Genomic DNA, 18,952 nt, shown 5'->3' on the forward strand with positions numbered 1-18,952 from the left:
AGCGTGTGTCACAATTGCCGTGGAAACCAAGCAAACAATCGAAAACAGGTAGACTAATGAATTACTGATATCGTGAAAAGGAGTAAGCCTGTGCTGTGTATTTCTGCACTGTGCACAAAACATTGGAGTTCCCCATGAAAGCGAATGAGGCAAAATAAAACTTCCCCAAAGGTATTTTTAAACTTGATTAACAATTGTTGCATTCCATTTGAAAAACAGATTGTAAAAATATGTTTAATTATTTTGGCAAATCTACAGTAAATAAATAATTTTCATATTGGTGTGGTGACCAGTACGGGCTCCAGGAATCCCAAAGATGAGATGGCAACAGCAGAGCAAATAAGCAACAATTTATTAACCAATGTGCACACAGGGAGAGCATCTCAAGGGCAGTCCAAGAGAATTCTGAAACTTCCTAACACATCGGGGGGAAACTAAGACAGTGGAAAACAATTGATATAATATTTCCATCCAACCATTATCTACACCTGCTTTTCCTGGTCAGGGTCATGGGAGGTGTTGGAGCCTTTCCCAGTGTGCATTGGGCAAAAGCTAGGAATACTCCTTGGACAGGTTACCAATCTATCACAGGGGATATGATAATTACTCAGGAGAAACCATATTACATTCCCAAGAACGACTCCTGGTCCAGTTACCCGGCCTAAATCCCCTCCCAAGATAACTAGGCTCATCCTATGAGATGTGTGCATGTGTCATTGCAAGCATGTGTGTGACCACATGTGTATATGTTACCTGGTAAAAAACATAACAGAACATGCACTCGAGACATTGCAATTCCTGCCCTATCCAGGGCACGAGAAAATAGAGTGAAACTTTTGATTTAGAGAAGCTTAACAACTTTGCAAGACATGTTGTTTGTGCTAATTACATTACCTCTCTTCTTTGTCTGTTGATTTTCCGCCTGTTCTCCAGTTGTTTCCTTTTCTATATCATAAGAACAAGTTGTTTTTCTTATCCTTATAAGGGCAAATGTAGGATAAGATTGCTGGGCTAGAAGTGTATTAAAACCCGACCTACCCCGCATTAGGGTAGAGTCATCCTGTAGCACCACTTTGAGTGTTTCATGGGTGTACTCTCTTCAGCTGAATAAAGAGACTCTGATTGACTACATCGCTGCCTTGTGGACAGTCTGATTCTTTGTGAGAGACTATAATTTCCACGACACCATGACCAAGGTAACAGCAACATATACCCATTCTTATCCATCATCACATTACTACCATTATGCCATATCTAGTCTACCATATTCTCCTTATATTTCAACATATAGGCTACTGTTAACATATTGCATCCATCAATAAAATGTGCTTAGTGCATATCTCGTGTCTTCTTCAGTAGGTTAACTGCACATATTGATCTTCCAAAATGTATTATTTGATGAACTATAAATAACTGCCATGTAATGTAGTTTAAGTTCGCCTACCTGCCTCATAAACTACAATTCCCGTTGAGTCATTGTGTGGCGATAACGTGTGCAAAGGGCGCACCCGCACCCTTTGAAAGGAGGGAACTTTCAGACGCGTCTCTATGGAAACCATACTGCAGGAAGTAACCTGTATGCGAGGTAAGCGGGCTTTAAAATAGACTGGGAACGAAATGTGTTTGTGGAACGATGCATAACCAGATAGTACCAATACAAGCAAGTATTTGCGATGAATTACCGCAGGCTAGGTACTGAATTTGCAGCCAACGAAATCCCACGCCGACACCCGAGACAAAAATCACTCGTTACTTTAAAATTCTGAGCTAAAGCTAACCTTAAATCCCTGGCTAGCTACCCATCAAACAAACAAAAAAGTTCTCACAATGTTACTAAAATGCCTTGTCATTGTTATAACATCGCTGCAATATTGTGAGAATGTTATCTGTTAGCTGGGCTGGCTACCACCCGGAGTCCACTGTGGCAAGTCTTTCCCAACCGTCGCTGCTTGTTATTGTTACCTTGTAATATCAAGTGTACATATTAAGACAGTACATTAGTATCTCATAAAAAACACGTTTTCAACGTACAAAACTGCCAAGTTACTCACACATACAAGACATACACCGTCAATAACTCATTCATTCAGACTGCCAAAATCCAGGCCTGCCATTAAAAGTATTGATATCAAAATGACGCCAAGTTACGGTACTACAAACAATATAGGCTATCTTGCCTCACCGAAATTTAATAACATGTATTCCAAAGCAATGCTACCCAATATTTCCTCAATTCTTTCAAGTCACTTGGCCCTGTGTGTATATAAGCGTGCAGTACATGGACAGGCCAAACATATGTGTTGATGGCTTTCTCACAGTCAAGATTGATTGAATAGGCATCTATATGTCCAATTTGTATTGGTATGTATGTATTTTTGTGGCCAGCCTTTCTGTCGCGTGAATGATTGTATGTGTCTTGGTATAAATGTCTGTTCGTAAATGTGAATGTAACATGCTGCGAGGGAAATGTCCCAATGGGGATAAATAAGTTATCTATGTATGTATGTACAATATGTATTTTACATGTATTTATTGTACGTTGCAAATATACAATCACTTGTACATTTAGTCAAATTCAGTTCAGAAGCAAGTATAAACATATGTTTTCTGGAGAAATATGCTTCCTGTAGTGACTGACCAGCAGTTTTCTACATGAATTTCAATGTGTTCCATGAGGCAATACGAAATATTTGACACTTTGATCTGACATTGTAATATGGTAAGATTACAAAACACAGGGCCAAGTGACTTGAAAGAATTGAGGAAATATTGGGTAGCATTGCTTTGGAATACATGTTATTAAATTTCGGTGAGGCAAGATAGCCTATATTGTTTGTAGTACCGTAACTTGGCGTCATTTTGATATCAATACTTTTAATGGCAGGCCTGGATTTTGGCAGTCTGAATGAATGAGTTATTGACGGTGTATGTCTTGTATGTGTGAGTAACTTGGCAGTTTTGTACGTTGAAAACGTGTTTTTTATGAGATATCATTTCTTTTTGCAAAGCGTTTTATTACGAGAGTGAGAAATGGGAAGTGGCCCTGTAAGAAACGGTTGTGGATTATGGCTATCCTTGTGTGAAATTGTACAGTCTGATGAGCGTGTACGTTTAGCAGTTTCGGTTTGCTATATATGTAAAACAGTGGCTGTGATAAATGGTGAGGTGTCGTAATTGTAAACGCATCAGAAAAGGTGAAAAATGGCCAGTGTAGCTATGTAGGCTACTCACGGATTTGACGGGCATCCAACGAGCCTTGATTGACAAAAGAATCGGCAAGCCCGTAGAATTAGAGCTGCCTAGGTCGCAACTTGTGTACCCTTCTGTCCTGCTCCGTTGTCTGTTATTTCGTGGAGATGCACTTTTAGTGTTTGTAAGGTTTATAAGGCATTTTGATAGGCTTATCTGCAGGTAGGAATCCTCTTTGCTGTTTTGTTAAGCTGGAACCGGTAAAGTTGATAGTGGAGAATAGGAGCAGACGCATATGTCCCAGCAGGCTTTGCATATGAGAAAATAACAAGATGTGTGAGATACATTAGGCGAAATGATGAAATTGCGTAGTTGAAACAAGATGTTTGTTTAGCAGAATGCGGATGTAGGTGAAGGTTGACATGATCACAGACTATAGTGCGAAGTAATTGAAGTGACCATGAGCGAGCTTAGTTTCCTTATCAAACGGTATATATAACAGTCTGTATTTAACGTTAGGTGTTGAAGTGGACGGTTAAATGATGTGTGCAATCTATTGCACTAATGTGTTTTTCTCATGTTCAGTGCTAGTAGTTATACTTATGAGTGAATCATGATTTTAAATGTAATGTTTTAATGCGGAGTTGCAGAACGTACATACGTAGTAATTGTTTGTAGCCTATGTGGCTAGATAGGGAACAGGGCGAGGTAGCATGAATGTAGAAACGTGGCGTTTGCTGATATGAAGGTTTTGTACGGTAGCCAAGTGAAGAAATATAGTTAGTAGAAATGGCACAGTGGTGAACTGGTGTAACTTTTTAATAAAAGGAATACATTTGCGTCACGAAATGCATATGGGTGGCCGTGAGTGAGTTTTGGTAAAGCAAATATAAGCGTAAGAAAACGTTAGTGTAAAAGAAAGAATTATCTGCCTGAGGGCGAGTCTGGATTCAAGCCTTAACCGGAGGTTTACCAGTCTGTGACTTCGTTAGTGCAGCACCATGCCATAACTATGCAATGCGTGAAATGTCATTAGCAAACCTGCCGGTGGTTTTAAAGAAGAACACAAGCCAGTAAGCACAGAAGAGATCCCGTTGAATCCATATGGCTTAGCAATATTGTAGCCGGTTAATAACTGAACGTACAGACGGTAAGTCATAATGCATATGGCTTAGCAATATTGTAGCTGGTTAATAACTGAACGGTGAACGGCGAGTAGATATGGTGCAAAAGCAATAATTGATTAGTAGTAGACAATTATTAGTGAGGGTCGAAGCAGGTTAAAGAAACGTGTTCCTAGCTGGGCTTGAACCTACGACCCCGTGTTTTCAAGACTGTAACCATGCCCACTAGGCCACAGACGGACTAGTTAAAACTGCGAAGTTGCAGAATGTACATATGTAGTAATTGTTTGTAGCCTATGTGGCTAGATAGAGAACAGGGCGAGGTAACATGAATGTAGAAACGTGGCGTTTGCTGATAAGAAAGTTTTGTACGGTAGCCAAGTGAAGAAATATAGTTAGTAGAAATGGCACAGTGGTGAACTGGTGTAACTTTTTAATAAAAGGAATACATTGCCGTCATGAAATGCATATGGGTGACCGTGAGTGAGTTTTGGTAAAGCAAATATAAGCGTAAGAAAACGTTAGTGTAAAAGAGGAAATTATCTGCCTGAGGGCGAGTCGGGATTCAAGCCCTAAACCGGAGGTTTACCAGTCTGTGACTTCGTTAGTGCAGCACCATGCCATAATTATGCAATGCGTGAAATATCTTTAGCAAACCTGCCGGTGGTTTTAAAGAAGAACACAGGCCAGTAAGCACAGAAGAGCTCCCGTTGAATCCATATGGCTTAGCAATATTGTAGCCGGTTAATAACTGAACGTACAGACGGTAAGTCATAATGGATATAGCTTAGGAATATTGTAGCCGGTTAATGAATGAACGGTGAACGGCGGGAAGATATGGTGCAAAAGCAATAATTGATAAGTAGGCTAGTAGACAATTATTAGTGAGGGTCGAAGCAGGTTAAAGAAACATATTCCTAGCTGGGCTTGAACCTACGACCCTGTGTTCCCAAGACTGTAACCTTGCCCACAGGCCACAGGTGGTCCAGCTGTTTAAACTGCAAATGTTTCAGAGTAAAAAGGTATGGGTATTTTGCGTGTGTATGCGCGTTTTTGATTGGGTTGTGTAGGTGAAGATTTGGCTGGTGTCAGTGAAATGTCCAATGGGGAGACACGTTGTTAGTGGGATAGGCGGCAGGAAAAATAAGAATGAGAAGAAGAAGAAGAAGAAGAAAGAGAAGAAGAAGAAGAAGAAGAAGAAGAAGGAGAAAACGCAAAATCCCCTTAGTTTGGGGCTTTATTGTGTGGACATGTGAAGTTGTTTATGAATTCTGTCTGTTGAAATGGGGTCAGAATGTACAGAATATAATGTTTTTAAGGGCTGAGTGTCTGTGGCTGTTGTGGTTATTTCTGTGGGGAACCCTGAAAAGTGCCAAACTCTCGGTGCTGTATAGGTATGGGGCATGCCCCCGCCAAGGCGTAACTTGGCGGGATGGCATACCTGCCATCCCAATCCCAATTAGGGACAGATGCAACGTGTCACCCAGAGATGCATGTAAATGTTACGTACGTGTGTGAATGTGTATTTATATACATTAGTGACAATAAAAGATTGATTAGACAAATAAAAGAAAGAGCATTAACCAGACCACTGAAGTGTGCTGTGTGTGAGTATGCAAAATCAGTTTTCCATGCAGGATTGATATTGTACCCTGTAAATTTGAGATCGCATCCCATTCCCTGACCACCTATCCAAATAGTCTCATATGAAGTATTGAGCAGTGAAGAGCGAGTAATTCACTGGCCCTCCATTATCCCCAGCGATGTCTCGAGCTGCAATCCAGCCCCTCCACATAGGGGCCACGGCCCCAGAAACCTTGTCCATAGTGCAGCAGCACCTCCTGGTGGCAGAGGAGCAGACAGAGGCGCTCATCGAAGACATGGGGTCCCTGGGGGTCCCGTGTGAGCAGCTCCTGGATTCCCCTGCCTTGGGGCAGGACGGCTGCCAGCGACCTGTGAGCCCAGTGCGGGTTTGGCCGGCAGCGGGGGGCTTGGGCGGCTTGGGGGGCGCGGCGGCTCTGTGGCGCAGCTGTGAGGCGCTGGTGAGTCGCATGTGTCGCCTGGAGAGCATTTTGCACTCGCTCAAACTCACCACCTTCCGCCTGGAGACGGAGAGACAGCTGAATCCTTCTAACTCCGGTAAGGACCTTGACACTGACCCGCTCCAGCTGTCCATTGATGTTCCTTTCAGCAGCCTTGCCTGTTTGGCTCCCTCTCTCCCTTCTGGTTATCTCTTAACTCTCGGCCTCTTTATCTGGCCTTGTGTGTCTGTCTCTTCATTTGTGCGACCTTCCCGCAGCGCATGTGATGGAGCAGCTGTCTGCTCTGCAGAGGGAGAGTGAGGAGGAGCAGCGGGCGGCTCGGAAGGAGGTGTTGCGGGTTCAGGACCAGCTGTGGCAGGCATGCCAGGAGCGGGACGAGGCCCTGGAGGAGGCGCAGAGGCTGAGGGAGGAGCTGGAGGTTGCCACCACTTCCAAGGTGCTTCTCCTCCTCTTAATGCACCCTCATTTTCCACACCCTGCCTCCATCCTGCCCTGTATGTGAACACCAATTTAATGATGACCGGTGTTTCCAACAGTTACATTAAGTACCATTCTTATTTAGTGGAGGTGCAAGTGCTTTTCTTGTTTTTACTATCAACTAGACTTCAGAGACCATCAAGAATTACCTTCGGTTTGATGCCAATCTGACATTTGGTGCCTGAAAACAATGTAGCAAGCTGTTGTCCCTCATACAGAAGATACAAGCTGGGTAGAATGAGATGAGGCAAGGCCGTGAATGGGACACTGGTAGCCAGTGTTGGACAGATAATCATTAACCCTACCTTGCTGACATCTTTGCAGCTGAGTTTTGAACTGGCTGTATGCTGCTTGATGAAGGTATATTTAGACCAGCGTAGATGATGATGGTGGAGCTGTGGTGGTAGGAGTGATGGGAGCAGTAACACCCGCTCCATGTGTGAACAGATGGACGTGGCTCTGGCTGCGGAGGATCTGAAGGTGATCAAGGTGCAGATGACTGAGAAGCTGTTGGAGGTGAGCAGCTAAAATGGCCGTTTTTCTCTAGTGTTGGCAGTTAACTGTGTCCTTGGGTCTCTTATATTTCTTCCTTTTGAGATTTCTGTTTTTATAAGCAGTATTTGTTCTTTGAAGTATGATGCTGTTGCTCAATAGTCTCGTTGCTGTGAAGCACACACCTGAGTTTCAGCAATTCATTTCTGAAACTTTCTAAGATGTAGCTCCCCTACATTTTTTCGAAGGGTCCCCTGAACAGACTGTCCATCGCTGCCTTGTGGACAGTCTGTTCTTTGTGAGAGGCAATAATTTCCACGACACTACTGTGGCAAACACGCCTGCCACAGGCCACCGAAGTGGCTTTTCTTGGGGCCCTCCAGCACAGAGACACAGGGAGAAGATGTTAAAACAGTCCACGTTTATTTGCAAGGGTCGGCAAGATGTTATAGCCGAGGAGCAGATGTTAACACACTGTCATGACAGAGAGGCTCCCCTGTGTGGGTGGGGATGGCAGATTTAACCTGTGCGCAGTGATTACCTCACTACGCACAGGTGCAGCCACTCCTGTTCCTGGGTCCAATTAGCCTGGCCAATTATCTAATTATTAACCAATTATCCAATTGGCCAGGTCTAATTAGCTTGACCCAGGCAGGTGTGGCTGCTTAAACCAGCCATCCCCACACCACATACCCCCAACGCCAAACTGAGGCCAGGGAGAATCCCTGGCCGAAGCCTACTCCCCCCCCAGCACTCCAACCAAGCGAGAAAAAAAAAAAAAACGAAACAAAAAAACCAAGCGCCCTTAACACTTTAAGGGCCCCGGAACAGTCCAGTGCACAGCCGTGACCCTCCCCCGGATGATGAGGCAGCCCTCCCCCCTCCTCCCTCTCGGAGCGCGGGGATTCCTGGGCTGCTCAGCTGGTTGGTGGGGATGTCACCGGCTTGGGCTGTTCCAGGGGCTGTGGTGGGGTGGTTGGGCTGGTGGGCTGGCTGGGCTGGCTTCCTTGTGGCGCTGGGGACCAGGAACCCTTGCAGGTGTGGTGGCCGCCAGTCGGCTCTGCTGGAAGGCTGGTGCAGGCTTTCCCCTTCACGGGCTCCGGGCAACCCAACCAGGCCAAAACGATGAACTAAAACAACCAACAGACAAGAAAGGAAGCAATACGGCGCGGCCACTGCTTGTGCGCCGCCCGTAGCTGACCCGCCTTCCCGGCCAAGTCCAGCTCACGGCGCGACCACCTCTCGTGCACCGCCCGTAGCTGACCTGCCTTCACGGCCAGGTCCAGCTCCCCAGCGTCCCAGCTGAGGATCGCTTCCTTCCCCTCCGTGGTCATCTCCCGCTCCCCGTTTTTGGCCTGGAGGATCCGCCCAAAGCCCTGTCAGGAACACCGCAGCTGTTCCTCCTCCAGTGTGCTTCCTGGCTGGCCCTCCTGTGCCTCTTTCTTGTGCCGGAGAAGCCCCACGTTGGGCGCCACTGTGGCAAACACGCCTGCCACAGGCCACCGAAGTGGCTTTTCTTGGGGCCCTCCAGCACAGAGACACAGGGAGAAGATGTTAAAACAGTCCACGTTTATTTGCAAGGGTCGGCAAGATGTTATAGCCGAGGAGCAGATGTTAACACACTGTCATGACAGAGAGGCTCCCCTGTGTGGGTGGGGATGGCAGATTTAACCTGTGCGCAGTGATTACCTCACTACGCACAGGTGCAGCCACTCCTGTTCCTGGGTCCAATTAGCCTGGCCAATTATCTAATTATTAACCAATTATCCAATTGGCCAGGTCTAATTAGCTTGACCCAGGCAGGTGTGGCTGCTTAAACCAGCCATCCCCACACCACAACTACAAAGCCGCAGATGGCTTCTTTAAGTGATTTCAAATTCAGCTTCAGAAGGAAAATCAAACCCTGTCAAAGCATTCTGCGCATAAATGAAACTGATCCTGGTGGCTAATCCTTTCTAAGAGATCCAGTTTACTTGCTATTCTAAATTCAAAGAAACACAGACAGGTTATGCCTTATGATGGTAGCTTATAAGGAGCTGAGCACTTTTCAGATGCAGATTTCTTTATGATATAAAATCGGCAGCAGACAGATTAAATGCATTTGAATAAAGCGGTTACTGGCTCAGCTCGCTGGTAAAGCAGTCTTTTGTGATCAAAATAAACACGCTGGGCCTTAAGTGTACTGTTGAGGCAGTTGTGTTCAAACCAGGTATGTAAACAAATATAAATATATAATTACTTAACTCTGTTTTTTTTCTCTCTTAGCTGAAGTTGCAACTGTCTCAGGAATCAGACTGCCGCTTAGAGGCACAGCAAATCCACAGTGCTTTACTGCAGAGGGTGAAGGAGATGGAGGGAGTGGTGGAGTTGGAAAGAGAACAGGTAGGAAACTGGGAACAGGAGTAAAGAATGAGAGGATAAAATAAATAACCAGGTGGGAAAGGCGATTTAAATGCTTTTTGTGAAAAATGACCTTTGTCAAAATGGCCGAATAGACGTTACAGCACGGGGAAGATTATGATGGCGATACAGCGGCATGCGCTCGTGGAACATAAGAGAATGAAAGCTAGGGCCTCTGAGTCGCTCCTTTCTAATAGGTGCAGGTCCTGCAGGCGGACTGCCAGGCCCTGCAGTGTGAGAGACAGGACGTCCGGCGGGCGCTGAAGGAACAGGCGGAGCGAGCTGGTCAGCTGGAGAAACAGTGCCAGCAGCTCAGGGACAAAGCCGGTCAGTTTTTGGGAATCACTCTGTCAGCTGTGTTGTATTTAACACCAGGGCTGGAACTAGGATGCATTGCTAACTGCCATTTTATTTTCCAGATGTCAAGGATTCCATCATTTCCCAGCTGACTGATGAAGTGAAAGTAAGTGCTGTATGTGTGGAAATACACATCCTGTTTCCCCTGGGTTTTTGAATCAGTTTTCAGCTATGTCCATGTTGTACATTTGACCAGGTGATGAGTGTGTAGATACTCTGTGCTTGTGTGAGTGTGTGTGAGTGTGAGTGTGTGTGTGTGCGCTCCTCCACATATTGTGAATTAACCCTTTGTGTATTCCAGATTGCCCATCTGGCCCTCCAAAGACTGCAGCAAGAGAACAGCAGGCTACAGAAGGATGACAACCTGAAAACAGCAGCAGAAAAAGTACAGGTCAGAAGGACACCACTGAATATACCAACTGTATACACCTACGGTTAGCCACTGGTCATACTGCGGACTCCTACACCATGTGCAGGCCACAGCAGGACTGAATATACCAGGAAGTCCTACTGTTACTGTACGTCACTGAGAGTATGTGACTCTCCCATGATGCACCATGAAGCTACTTTACACTACTACTCTACTGTACTAAGTTCGGCTTTACATGAATTTAGGATGCCACTGAAACCTACTGTACATCACTGAATATATCACCTTATCCTACTGTGCCCTTCTGGATACATGTGATTATAACTGCTGTACTCCACAACATCCACTTCAGCCAGCCCTGACTGGTACAGCATGGAATTTTGTATTTTCCTTAAGATTTAAATAAAAAATATGTTTCACATATTACACACACTCATGCACACACACACACACACACAGATATTGCCATACCTTGCAAGATAGTTGCGTGTAAGAAAGCTCAGCAGTGAGCATATCCACCATACATCGCTGTGTCTTGCCCCCTCTCTGTTCAGAGCCTGAACGTGCAGCTGGAGGGTCAGTGTTCAGAGCTGAACGCCGCTCTGCGCTCCCTGGCTGTGGAGAACGCCCGACTTGTATCTGAGCACCAGGCAGAGCTTAAGGTAGAGTACTGACCCGCAGAACCGCCTCCAGCCCTGAAGGGGTCAGTCTGTGTCTGAGCACCAGGCAGAGCTTAAGGTAGAGTACTGACCCGCAGAACCGCCTCCAGCCCTGAAGGGGTCAGTCTGTGTCTGAGCACCAGGCAGAGCTTAAGGTAGAGTACTGACCCGCAGAACCGCCTCCAGCCCTGAAGGGGTCAGTCTGTGTCTGAGCACCAGGCAGAGCTTAAGGTAGAGTACTGACCCGCAGAACCGCCTCCAGCCCTGAAGGGGTCAGTCTGTGTGTGAGAACCTGGGGCCCCCTGGGGCCCCGTGGGCCCCCTGCACCGCGTTACGTTCACAGTGCATGAGCGCTCGTGTTCACGTTTACACACTGTAAGACGTGTGAGGCTTTTCCTTGTTTACCGCTGTTTGAACAAATTTAACTACGGAGCAGTTTACTCAGACTGATTAAGTGGCAAATGGATTGGAAGATATCTCTCATGCTCAAATGATTCAGTGCGATTTATAAATGTTTTATCATCACTGAAGCGAGAATAAAACATAAATTCTAGCACTCATGCATGGACTGGTAATTCCAGAAAATAAAATGCAAGAATATAGAATATAAAGAATATATTCAAACGTTTTTGTGAACGCTGTTCTTTCTTTAACTTCTAAGTAGCAAATGAACTGTGCTTAGGTAGTGTAAATGAGCAACAGAGAAAGCAAAAATATAAACACCAAACAAGTTGACCTTGAGATTCTAGATACCTCATAAGCGTCCGCACAAAGACCTTCTGAGTGCGTCAGAGAGTGTATAAAACTGAGAGTACACAAGACTTTCTTGCTGAAAAATTGTTTATAGTCTTTCTTTTTGTCATGCTTAGAGAATGTGCCTCAACTTTGGATGAGGGGATGTATCTATGTACACATGCGCACATGCACGCATGCACACACACTCTCACACACACACACACGATGTCGGTCTGTGCTTTCCCCTCCCAGGCAGAGCGGGAGCGTGTGCTCCAGCAGCTCCAGGAGCAGGACTTGCTTCTGGACGCCGCGCGGCGCAACATCCAGGCGGAGCTGCAGGGGGCGCTGAAGGATCGGCTCAGACTGCAGCAGGATCTGTGAGTTCCCCCTGCCTCTCCGCAACCTCGGAATCGCAGTCACGCTAACCGGCCAATCAGAGCCCCCGCTGACAGACAGGCAGAGACCACAGGCCACTCTCTGTCCTCACAGCGATACCTTGCGGCGCGACCACGAGCAGCTGCAGCAGAGCTCCAGGGTTGCCCAGGAGACGGCTGGCGCTCAGAGGGAGCGCTTGGAGAGTACAATCGATAGGCTTCGGGCCGAGCTGAGCGGTGCTGGGAAGGAGGGAGAGGCCGCAAAGAGAGAGAGGGAATGCGCGCTGGCTGAGGTGACTGTGTTTCTAACCACTGCTTATAGGCGTCTCTGTGTGTAAGTATATATTTAGTATGGCTCTGATTGAGTGGAACTAGAAACCACGGAAACCTTGCCATTGTTTTTTTGTGTGACAGATGCAAAACAGAGTGAGCAAGCTGGAGAAGGAGAGGAGTTCTCTGCAGACACAGCTGACCAAAGCCAAGGTAGGAGTGAACTTTGACCTGCCATGATGTAGGGGGAAAGAAGAAGCCTCACTTGATTACATGTGTGTGTGTCTGTGTGTGCTGTATTTTGTTGTGTGTTGAGTGTATTTGATTTTTTTGGAATATATTTCTCTCTCTCTGCCAGTCCAGGGAGGTGCAACTGCAGCTTGAGTTGAACAGCCAGAATGAGCCCAAACAGCAAGACAAAAAGAACAGCATGCTGGAGAAGAAGTACGCAAAGGTACTCTCACATGCCATGCACACACTTAAACACTTACACATGCACTTTTACACTTATGCACTTACGTACTTACACACACATTTACACTTACACACTCCTACCTCACCCTTGCTGCATACTACAAGGTTCCTGGGGTTTGGGGACATTTACAAGATTTAAACAGGAGTCACTCAAGGTTTGAGACAGGCAACAGGCAGAGCCAAAATGGAAGACTAACTATCTGTTATCTCTCTGGTGTCACTAATTAAAGTCTTCACTGAGCAGATAACAATAATGAAGGAAACAGTTCTCAATATCAACTGTTTACAGCCCTGTCAGGACCAACATCCTGTTTCCTGTCTGCTGTGCAGTGAACAGGAAGTGTGCTCCCTTAGATAGCAGAAAGAGAAGGCACACTGATTAAGTATCCTGATTTAATACATCATTTGTAGTGTCACCTGATGCTAAAGACCATCTTCCCTTGCTGGTTTCTGGGGCACAGTAAGAGAAGAGCACACACACACACAGTAATAATTGAGAGTCAGTGTTAGGGTTTTGTGTCTGCAGGCCAGCGCTGAGCTCAGCTCGTGGAAGTTGAAGTGTCAGAAGCTGGAGCAGAATCTGACACAGGTAGGCTGTGACCTTTGACCTGCACAGAGAGCGGTCCCATTCGCTCTTTCACACGCTGTCTATAGAGAACTGTCCCATTCACACTCTCACAATCTGTTTACAGCTCTCAGAATATATGACAGTATATCACCTGTCACATAAAATAGGCACATACTGTCCTAGCATAAAGTAGGCTCAATTAAACAAAATGCACCACAAAAAGACAAGTGTAAAAAGAGGTGTGTGTTTTTGGGGCAGGTGGAGGCGTCTCTGGAGAGGAGGGAGAAGGAGCTCGCCCTGGCCAAAGCGGCTCGGGACGACGCCGTGCTGGATTACCAGGCCCTCCGGGACCAGATGGAGAGCCTGCAGGACCTGCACAGGAGCAAGGTCGGAGGGGCGTGGCCCAATCAGTCATCCTAAGTCACTTTACAGCTGGCTGTATGTAGGGCGTACACCATAAATATGAGGAATGCATGTGTTTCAGCTTAGGTAAATGAGAAGTTAATCTGTGGGAAATATTTCCAGGTAAACTAATGCATATGGAATTATATGTTAACACTAGTGCAGTGATGGTTACTTGACAATTGTCAATGCTTTGGCTTGATTTTGTTACATTTGGCTCGATTTTGTATGGTATTTTTGTATAGGTATACATTGGTAAGCATCATTGAGTTTAAAGGACATTATTAGGATATATTGGTGAATTAGCAGGCATTATTGTAACTAATGAAATTCAATCTATCAGTATGACTAACTTGTTAGAAAATGGCCAGATCACTCAGTAATTTCACTATATGGTTATCACTTCCTCTGTGATTTTGATACAATCACCAGAAATCTGTCATTTCTTTATGGCATTTACCACAAGAAATTAATACCAGGCTTTCATCTAATGTGGGTGATTTGATAGCAGATTGGATGTATTTGTGTGTATTTTTAAGTCACATGATGTTGTTCTGATTGTCCCCTTCTAAAGCACCTGTGTCTGAGGGCATATTTTCCTAATGAAGCGCTCTGGCTGTGAAATCTGGCGCTCTGATTGTGTACCTGCAGGTGTGCCAGCTGGAGGGGCAGCTGGGGGCGAGGTGCCAGGACGGGGAATGGGTGGCACAGACGCTGCAGGGCATGCTGGCATCCCACGCCCGTCAGAAGAGCAGCTCCGACAGCCTGCAGGCTGAGCTGGGGGGCAGAGAGGAGGAGGTCATCACCCTGAAGACAGAGAGGCACGCGCACCTCTACACACACACACATGCACACTCACACGTACACACACACACACACACACACACACTAACAGAAACACTCATAAGCAAAGAAAAACTTTCCTGTCTTCTGATTGGACAGACACACAGGGACTTTTATCTCTCTGCACAGAGACAGCTTTGTGGTACCCTTACAGATGCTGTGGTCTATGATAAGATACCAGGCATCCTGTATGAAATAATCTATCCAGAAGGGCCATGTCACATGTGAACAGACTCAACACTATTATAGGAGAGCTCAACCTCTCAACCTGTGCATATGCTTACTCACTTATACAATGATACACACGCGCGCACACACACACACACACACACACACACACACAGATGGTATAATCCAGCAATAATATTTCTGCTGAGTTCATGCTTTTAATTGGAACCAATTTTGAAATGCCATGAACTGTGCTGTTCATATACCCAGATATTCTTTCTTCCACACAAGTGATAACAGTAGCTGTGGTATAATGATTCAGTTCAATTAAAAATAATTATCTGTTGGAGAACACCCAGTGGTCCAGCTAAAGATCACACAAGCAGATCCCAATCTGATGGCTAACACATCTCAAAGCACACTTTTGAAAAGGCTCAAATGCTAAATAGATTTTTTGATTGGGGTCAAGAGAGGTATGGAATCTTGTGCTTCTCTAACTGTGAAATAAAACACTCTATTGCTTACAAATTGCATTTTTATTTTGCTCCTTATCTGTGGTAATAAAATTGCATTAATTTTTAAATTTTAAATTGCATGATTTTTCACCCGACTAAAATGAAGAGATGTTTCTTCGGCAGAAACTAATTTTCCCAACCACAGGAACCCAGGAATCTCAGGCTGTTATATTATGTTGTTGTGTTTCACAACAGTGGTCAGGGGGATACAAGTGCACAGCATTCACTGGGCTGCTAACTGCTAACTGCACATGCATCTGGATTCAGTTATCTGCTCTTAGTTTTTTTATTTATTTAGAAATGTAATGGTCCTGAAAGAAAATTAAAATTTTGTGCCTGTGTGTGTGTGTGTGTGTGTGTGTGTGTGTTTTCAGGGTACAGATTCAGCAGGACGTAGAAAGGTTACAGACACAGGTGGAGAAGCTCCAACATGATCTAATTGCAACAGACGCAGAGGTAAGACGCAAACAGATACACTAGCACACAGATGCGCACATACAAGAATAGGGCCCTTCCTCTCATTTATTAGTGAGAGACGTGGGACTTAATCCTTGAGGATCACAGTAGTTGATGCTTTGTACACCACTAGATGGAGCCCTTGCGTAAGGCCCTGGAGACGGTCAGTCTGGACAACAAGCAGCTTGCCCAGACACTGGAACAGGCCCTGCTCGCCAATAACCAGTTAGTAGGCCGGCTGAGCAGGGCCCAGGACCAGCAGGAGAACGTTCAGAGCCAGCACCGGCAGCTGCTCTCTCAGAGGTGTGTGTGTGTGTGTGTGTGTGTGTGTGTGTGTGTGCGCGTGTGCACAGCCATCATATCTTCTGCGGCAGGCTGAGCTCTGTGTGTATTTCAAATGATTTCATACTCAACTTTATGCCATAATGAGTGTGTTTTACCTCAGGGATATCTCAGTACTTTGTGTTCAACTGCCTTTTAGTCCATTTCTCTCTCATTCTTTCTCTGTTTGCGCGTGTGTGTCTGTGGGTGTGTATATGTGTGTATATCTGTGTCTGTGTGTGTGTGTGTGTGTGTGCGTTTGTGCGTGCCTGCATGTGTGCTGTCAGGGAGGCAGAACTAAGGGATACCAGGGAGGAAGTGACATGGCTGGCTGATCATCTGGAATCTGTGAAGGAGCAGTTGAAGAAAGAGAGGAACGGTCAGAGGAGGGCGTCACACAGGGAGGTCACTGAGGTACGTCTGGCCCCATGAGATGTCCATCCCGCCACATGGTTAAATCTTATTTTTAATAAGCTCCCTCTGCTCCCCCTCTCTCCCCTCTCAGCTGAAGAAAGCTCTGGATGAGGCAACTTCCAGATCAGGTGACCTCTCCAGGGCCAATCGGGAGCTACGGGAGAAGGTGGGTGAGCTGGAGAAAGCGGTGTCCAATCAGAAAGCCCGAAACAAGGATCTGAACACTCAGCTGAAGCAGTTTGTGGAGAGTCGGGCAGTTATGGCCAGCTCACTGAGAATGAAGGTACCTGCAGCCTTGAACACACTTTCCTGACACTCACCTTTTTCATAAATCCACTTAACTTACACACTTGCCTCATTTGACCACGCCCTTATGTGACGCACTAGCCTCATTTGGCCACACCCTTATGTGATGCACTAACCCCATTTGATCACACCCTAATGTGATACAGTGACCTCATATGGAGGCCGTCTCTCTGTCCCTCCAGGAGATGGAGGAGGCTCTGAAGGGTCTGGAGAGCCTGAAGGACGAGTACCAGAGGAGAAATAATGAGCAGGTACAGCGCAATGCTTTTCACATCTCCTCACACCCACACCTACTCATACACTGCTTACCTGTACACATACAGACCTGAACACACTGCACGCATGCACACACTTTAAATATACCCTCATACACTCACGCACACTGGGCACAGCAACACACACATTACCGCTGTGAGCAGCCATTTTAATACGGTGCCCTCTTATGAACAAGCTTACACTTAGAGAGGCTTACAGGCTAATTCTGCACTCTAAAACTGTGTAGGACAGCACAGAGAAAAGTACAAAGATGAAGAATACCTCAGAAAAGTTCAGAAAAGTCTTATTTCTTGTATAAAAAATGTTTCTAAAAATGTTTGAAAGGAAACCCCTTGTGTGTTCCCAGAGTCAGCTGATCCAACGGTTCCAATCTGAGCTGCAGCGTCTGACCTCCAGCCAGGAGGGGGAGCTGGAGACAGAAAGAGAACACCGCCTGGTGCTGCAGGATAAGTGTCAGGTGTGTATATTTGTATCTTACAGAAAGGATAAATTAATGTCATAGTGGTGTCCTGTCTGTCCTAGAGATTTGAGTCAAGAAATCCAAGAGATCTACAGTATCAGAGCCAAAACCATATCTTTTCTGGAGAATTTGTGTTGTATTAAGTCTAACAATTTTCTGAATGTTTGTTCTCAATTATATTTAATTTCACTCCTACTTTCTCACACTGGAGTGGGAGTGGGCGGGGTTATGGGTGATTGACGCTGAGGCTCTGGTGTGTGCGCAGAGGCTGGAGGAGAACATGAGGCAGCTGAGGCGGAGCAGAGACGAGGCGGAGGAGAGGCTGAGAGAGGCCAGCGTGGAGTCGCAGCAGGTGAGACGCCCTTCACCGGAGCACCCTCTCACCGCCCAGCCGGCCTTGCTCCTCTCCTGCCTTCCTCTAATCCCTGTCTTTCTTCTGCTCGTGAATTTTCACCCCCAGATCACTGAGAACCTCATTGAAGCTCACAGCTGGTTCCGGTCCAATTTCCACACCCTGAAGAAGGAACTGGGGAAGACCAAGAAAAAGAAGGAACTGGCAGCGAAGAAGCTTAGTTCCCTGGGGAACACAAAGGAGGGGACACTCAGTACATCAACTGATTGTGAAAATGAGGTGCTTAGCCATCGCCCGCTACCTTCAAACACACAGCTCCTAATATGCGTCCATTTGATTCTCCATCATCTCTCAGCTTTGATTTTCTGTCCTTCGTCCCCTCATTCCTCCTGCAGTCATGGTGCGCCACAATGCATTACAGATCTTCATTCGGTTCCATTGCCTGTCTAGATCCTAAAAACATTTTAGTGTACGTGTATATGGGCTCTGTGGTCCACGGTGAATGATGAACTGTCAGGGTCTCTGTTCTCCAGGACCAGAGCGAACCAATCACCACGAGGCCGAAGCGGAACCACTGGACCTCCACGATGCAGCGCCGGGAGACCAAGAGGGAGCTGGCCCACATCTCGGGCCAATACAGACTTACAGGACACAAGGACAGGCTGACGCACGGACAAACTGACAAATGAGCGCTCGCCAAAGCGCTAACCCGGGGAAAGAAGCGCTCAGCTCTCAGAGCACACCTCAGGCAGAAACACAGACGCGCTAGCATGTGGCAGTTTAATATGCGGTACAAACACACAGCACAATGACACGCATTCTGGTACACCGTCATCACATGCAGAAACACAAGTATCCAGGCTAAAGCTGGGGTCAGGCCTCCCTTAGCTGACTGACTGTACCATTCT

General features: G+C 46.2%; 1 protein-coding gene across 4 annotated transcripts; it reads left to right on the plus strand.

The window, feature by feature from the left end:
* The first annotated feature begins 1,490 nt into the window (after positions 1 to 1,490).
* ccdc150 (coiled-coil domain containing 150) lies at positions 1,491 to 18,831 on the plus strand. 4 transcript variants are annotated; one of them, XM_035384238.1, is made up of 25 exons: positions 1,491 to 1,585; positions 6,075 to 6,452; positions 6,613 to 6,791; positions 7,280 to 7,348; positions 9,590 to 9,706; positions 9,922 to 10,051; positions 10,144 to 10,187; positions 10,383 to 10,472; positions 11,006 to 11,113; positions 12,098 to 12,222; positions 12,335 to 12,512; positions 12,634 to 12,702; positions 12,848 to 12,943; positions 13,490 to 13,552; positions 13,790 to 13,918; positions 14,585 to 14,754; positions 15,834 to 15,915; positions 16,049 to 16,218; positions 16,524 to 16,650; positions 16,742 to 16,933; positions 17,139 to 17,207; positions 17,579 to 17,689; positions 17,958 to 18,044; positions 18,153 to 18,323; positions 18,578 to 18,831. In XM_035384238.1, exons 1-25 carry the CDS (start codon positions 1,549 to 1,551, stop codon positions 18,731 to 18,733), a joined length of 3,147 nt encoding a protein of 1,048 aa, XP_035240129.1. In that variant the 5' UTR covers positions 1,491 to 1,548; the 3' UTR covers positions 18,734 to 18,831. The 4 variants fall into 4 exon arrangements, with proteins under 4 accessions (XP_035240129.1, XP_035240130.1, XP_035240128.1 ...); XM_035384239.1 differs by lacking the exon at positions 1,491 to 1,585 and adding an exon at positions 4,283 to 4,339; XM_035384240.1 differs by lacking the exon at positions 1,491 to 1,585 and having other exon boundaries at positions 6,327 to 6,452; positions 6,645 to 6,791.
* The last annotated feature ends 121 nt before the right edge of the window (positions 18,832 to 18,952 follow it).

The sequence above is a fragment of the Anguilla anguilla genome, chromosome 12, assembly GCF_013347855.1.
Source record: "Anguilla anguilla isolate fAngAng1 chromosome 12, fAngAng1.pri, whole genome shotgun sequence".
In the NCBI taxonomy this organism is placed as follows: domain Eukaryota; kingdom Metazoa; phylum Chordata; class Actinopteri; order Anguilliformes; family Anguillidae; genus Anguilla; species Anguilla anguilla.

Excerpts from the sequence above, each read along its gene's own strand:
- ccdc150 (XM_035384238.1), top strand. The coding sequence starts at position 1,549 with ATGGAAACCATACTGCAGGAAGTAACCTGTATGCGAG. Across the intron at positions 10,188-10,382 it reads AGCTGACTGATGAAGTGAAA|ATTGCCCATCTGGCCCTCCA; the intron begins GTAAGTGCTGTA and ends TGTGTATTCCAG. Across the intron at positions 18,324-18,577 it reads CAACTGATTGTGAAAATGAG|GACCAGAGCGAACCAATCAC; the intron begins GTGCTTAGCCAT and ends TCTGTTCTCCAG.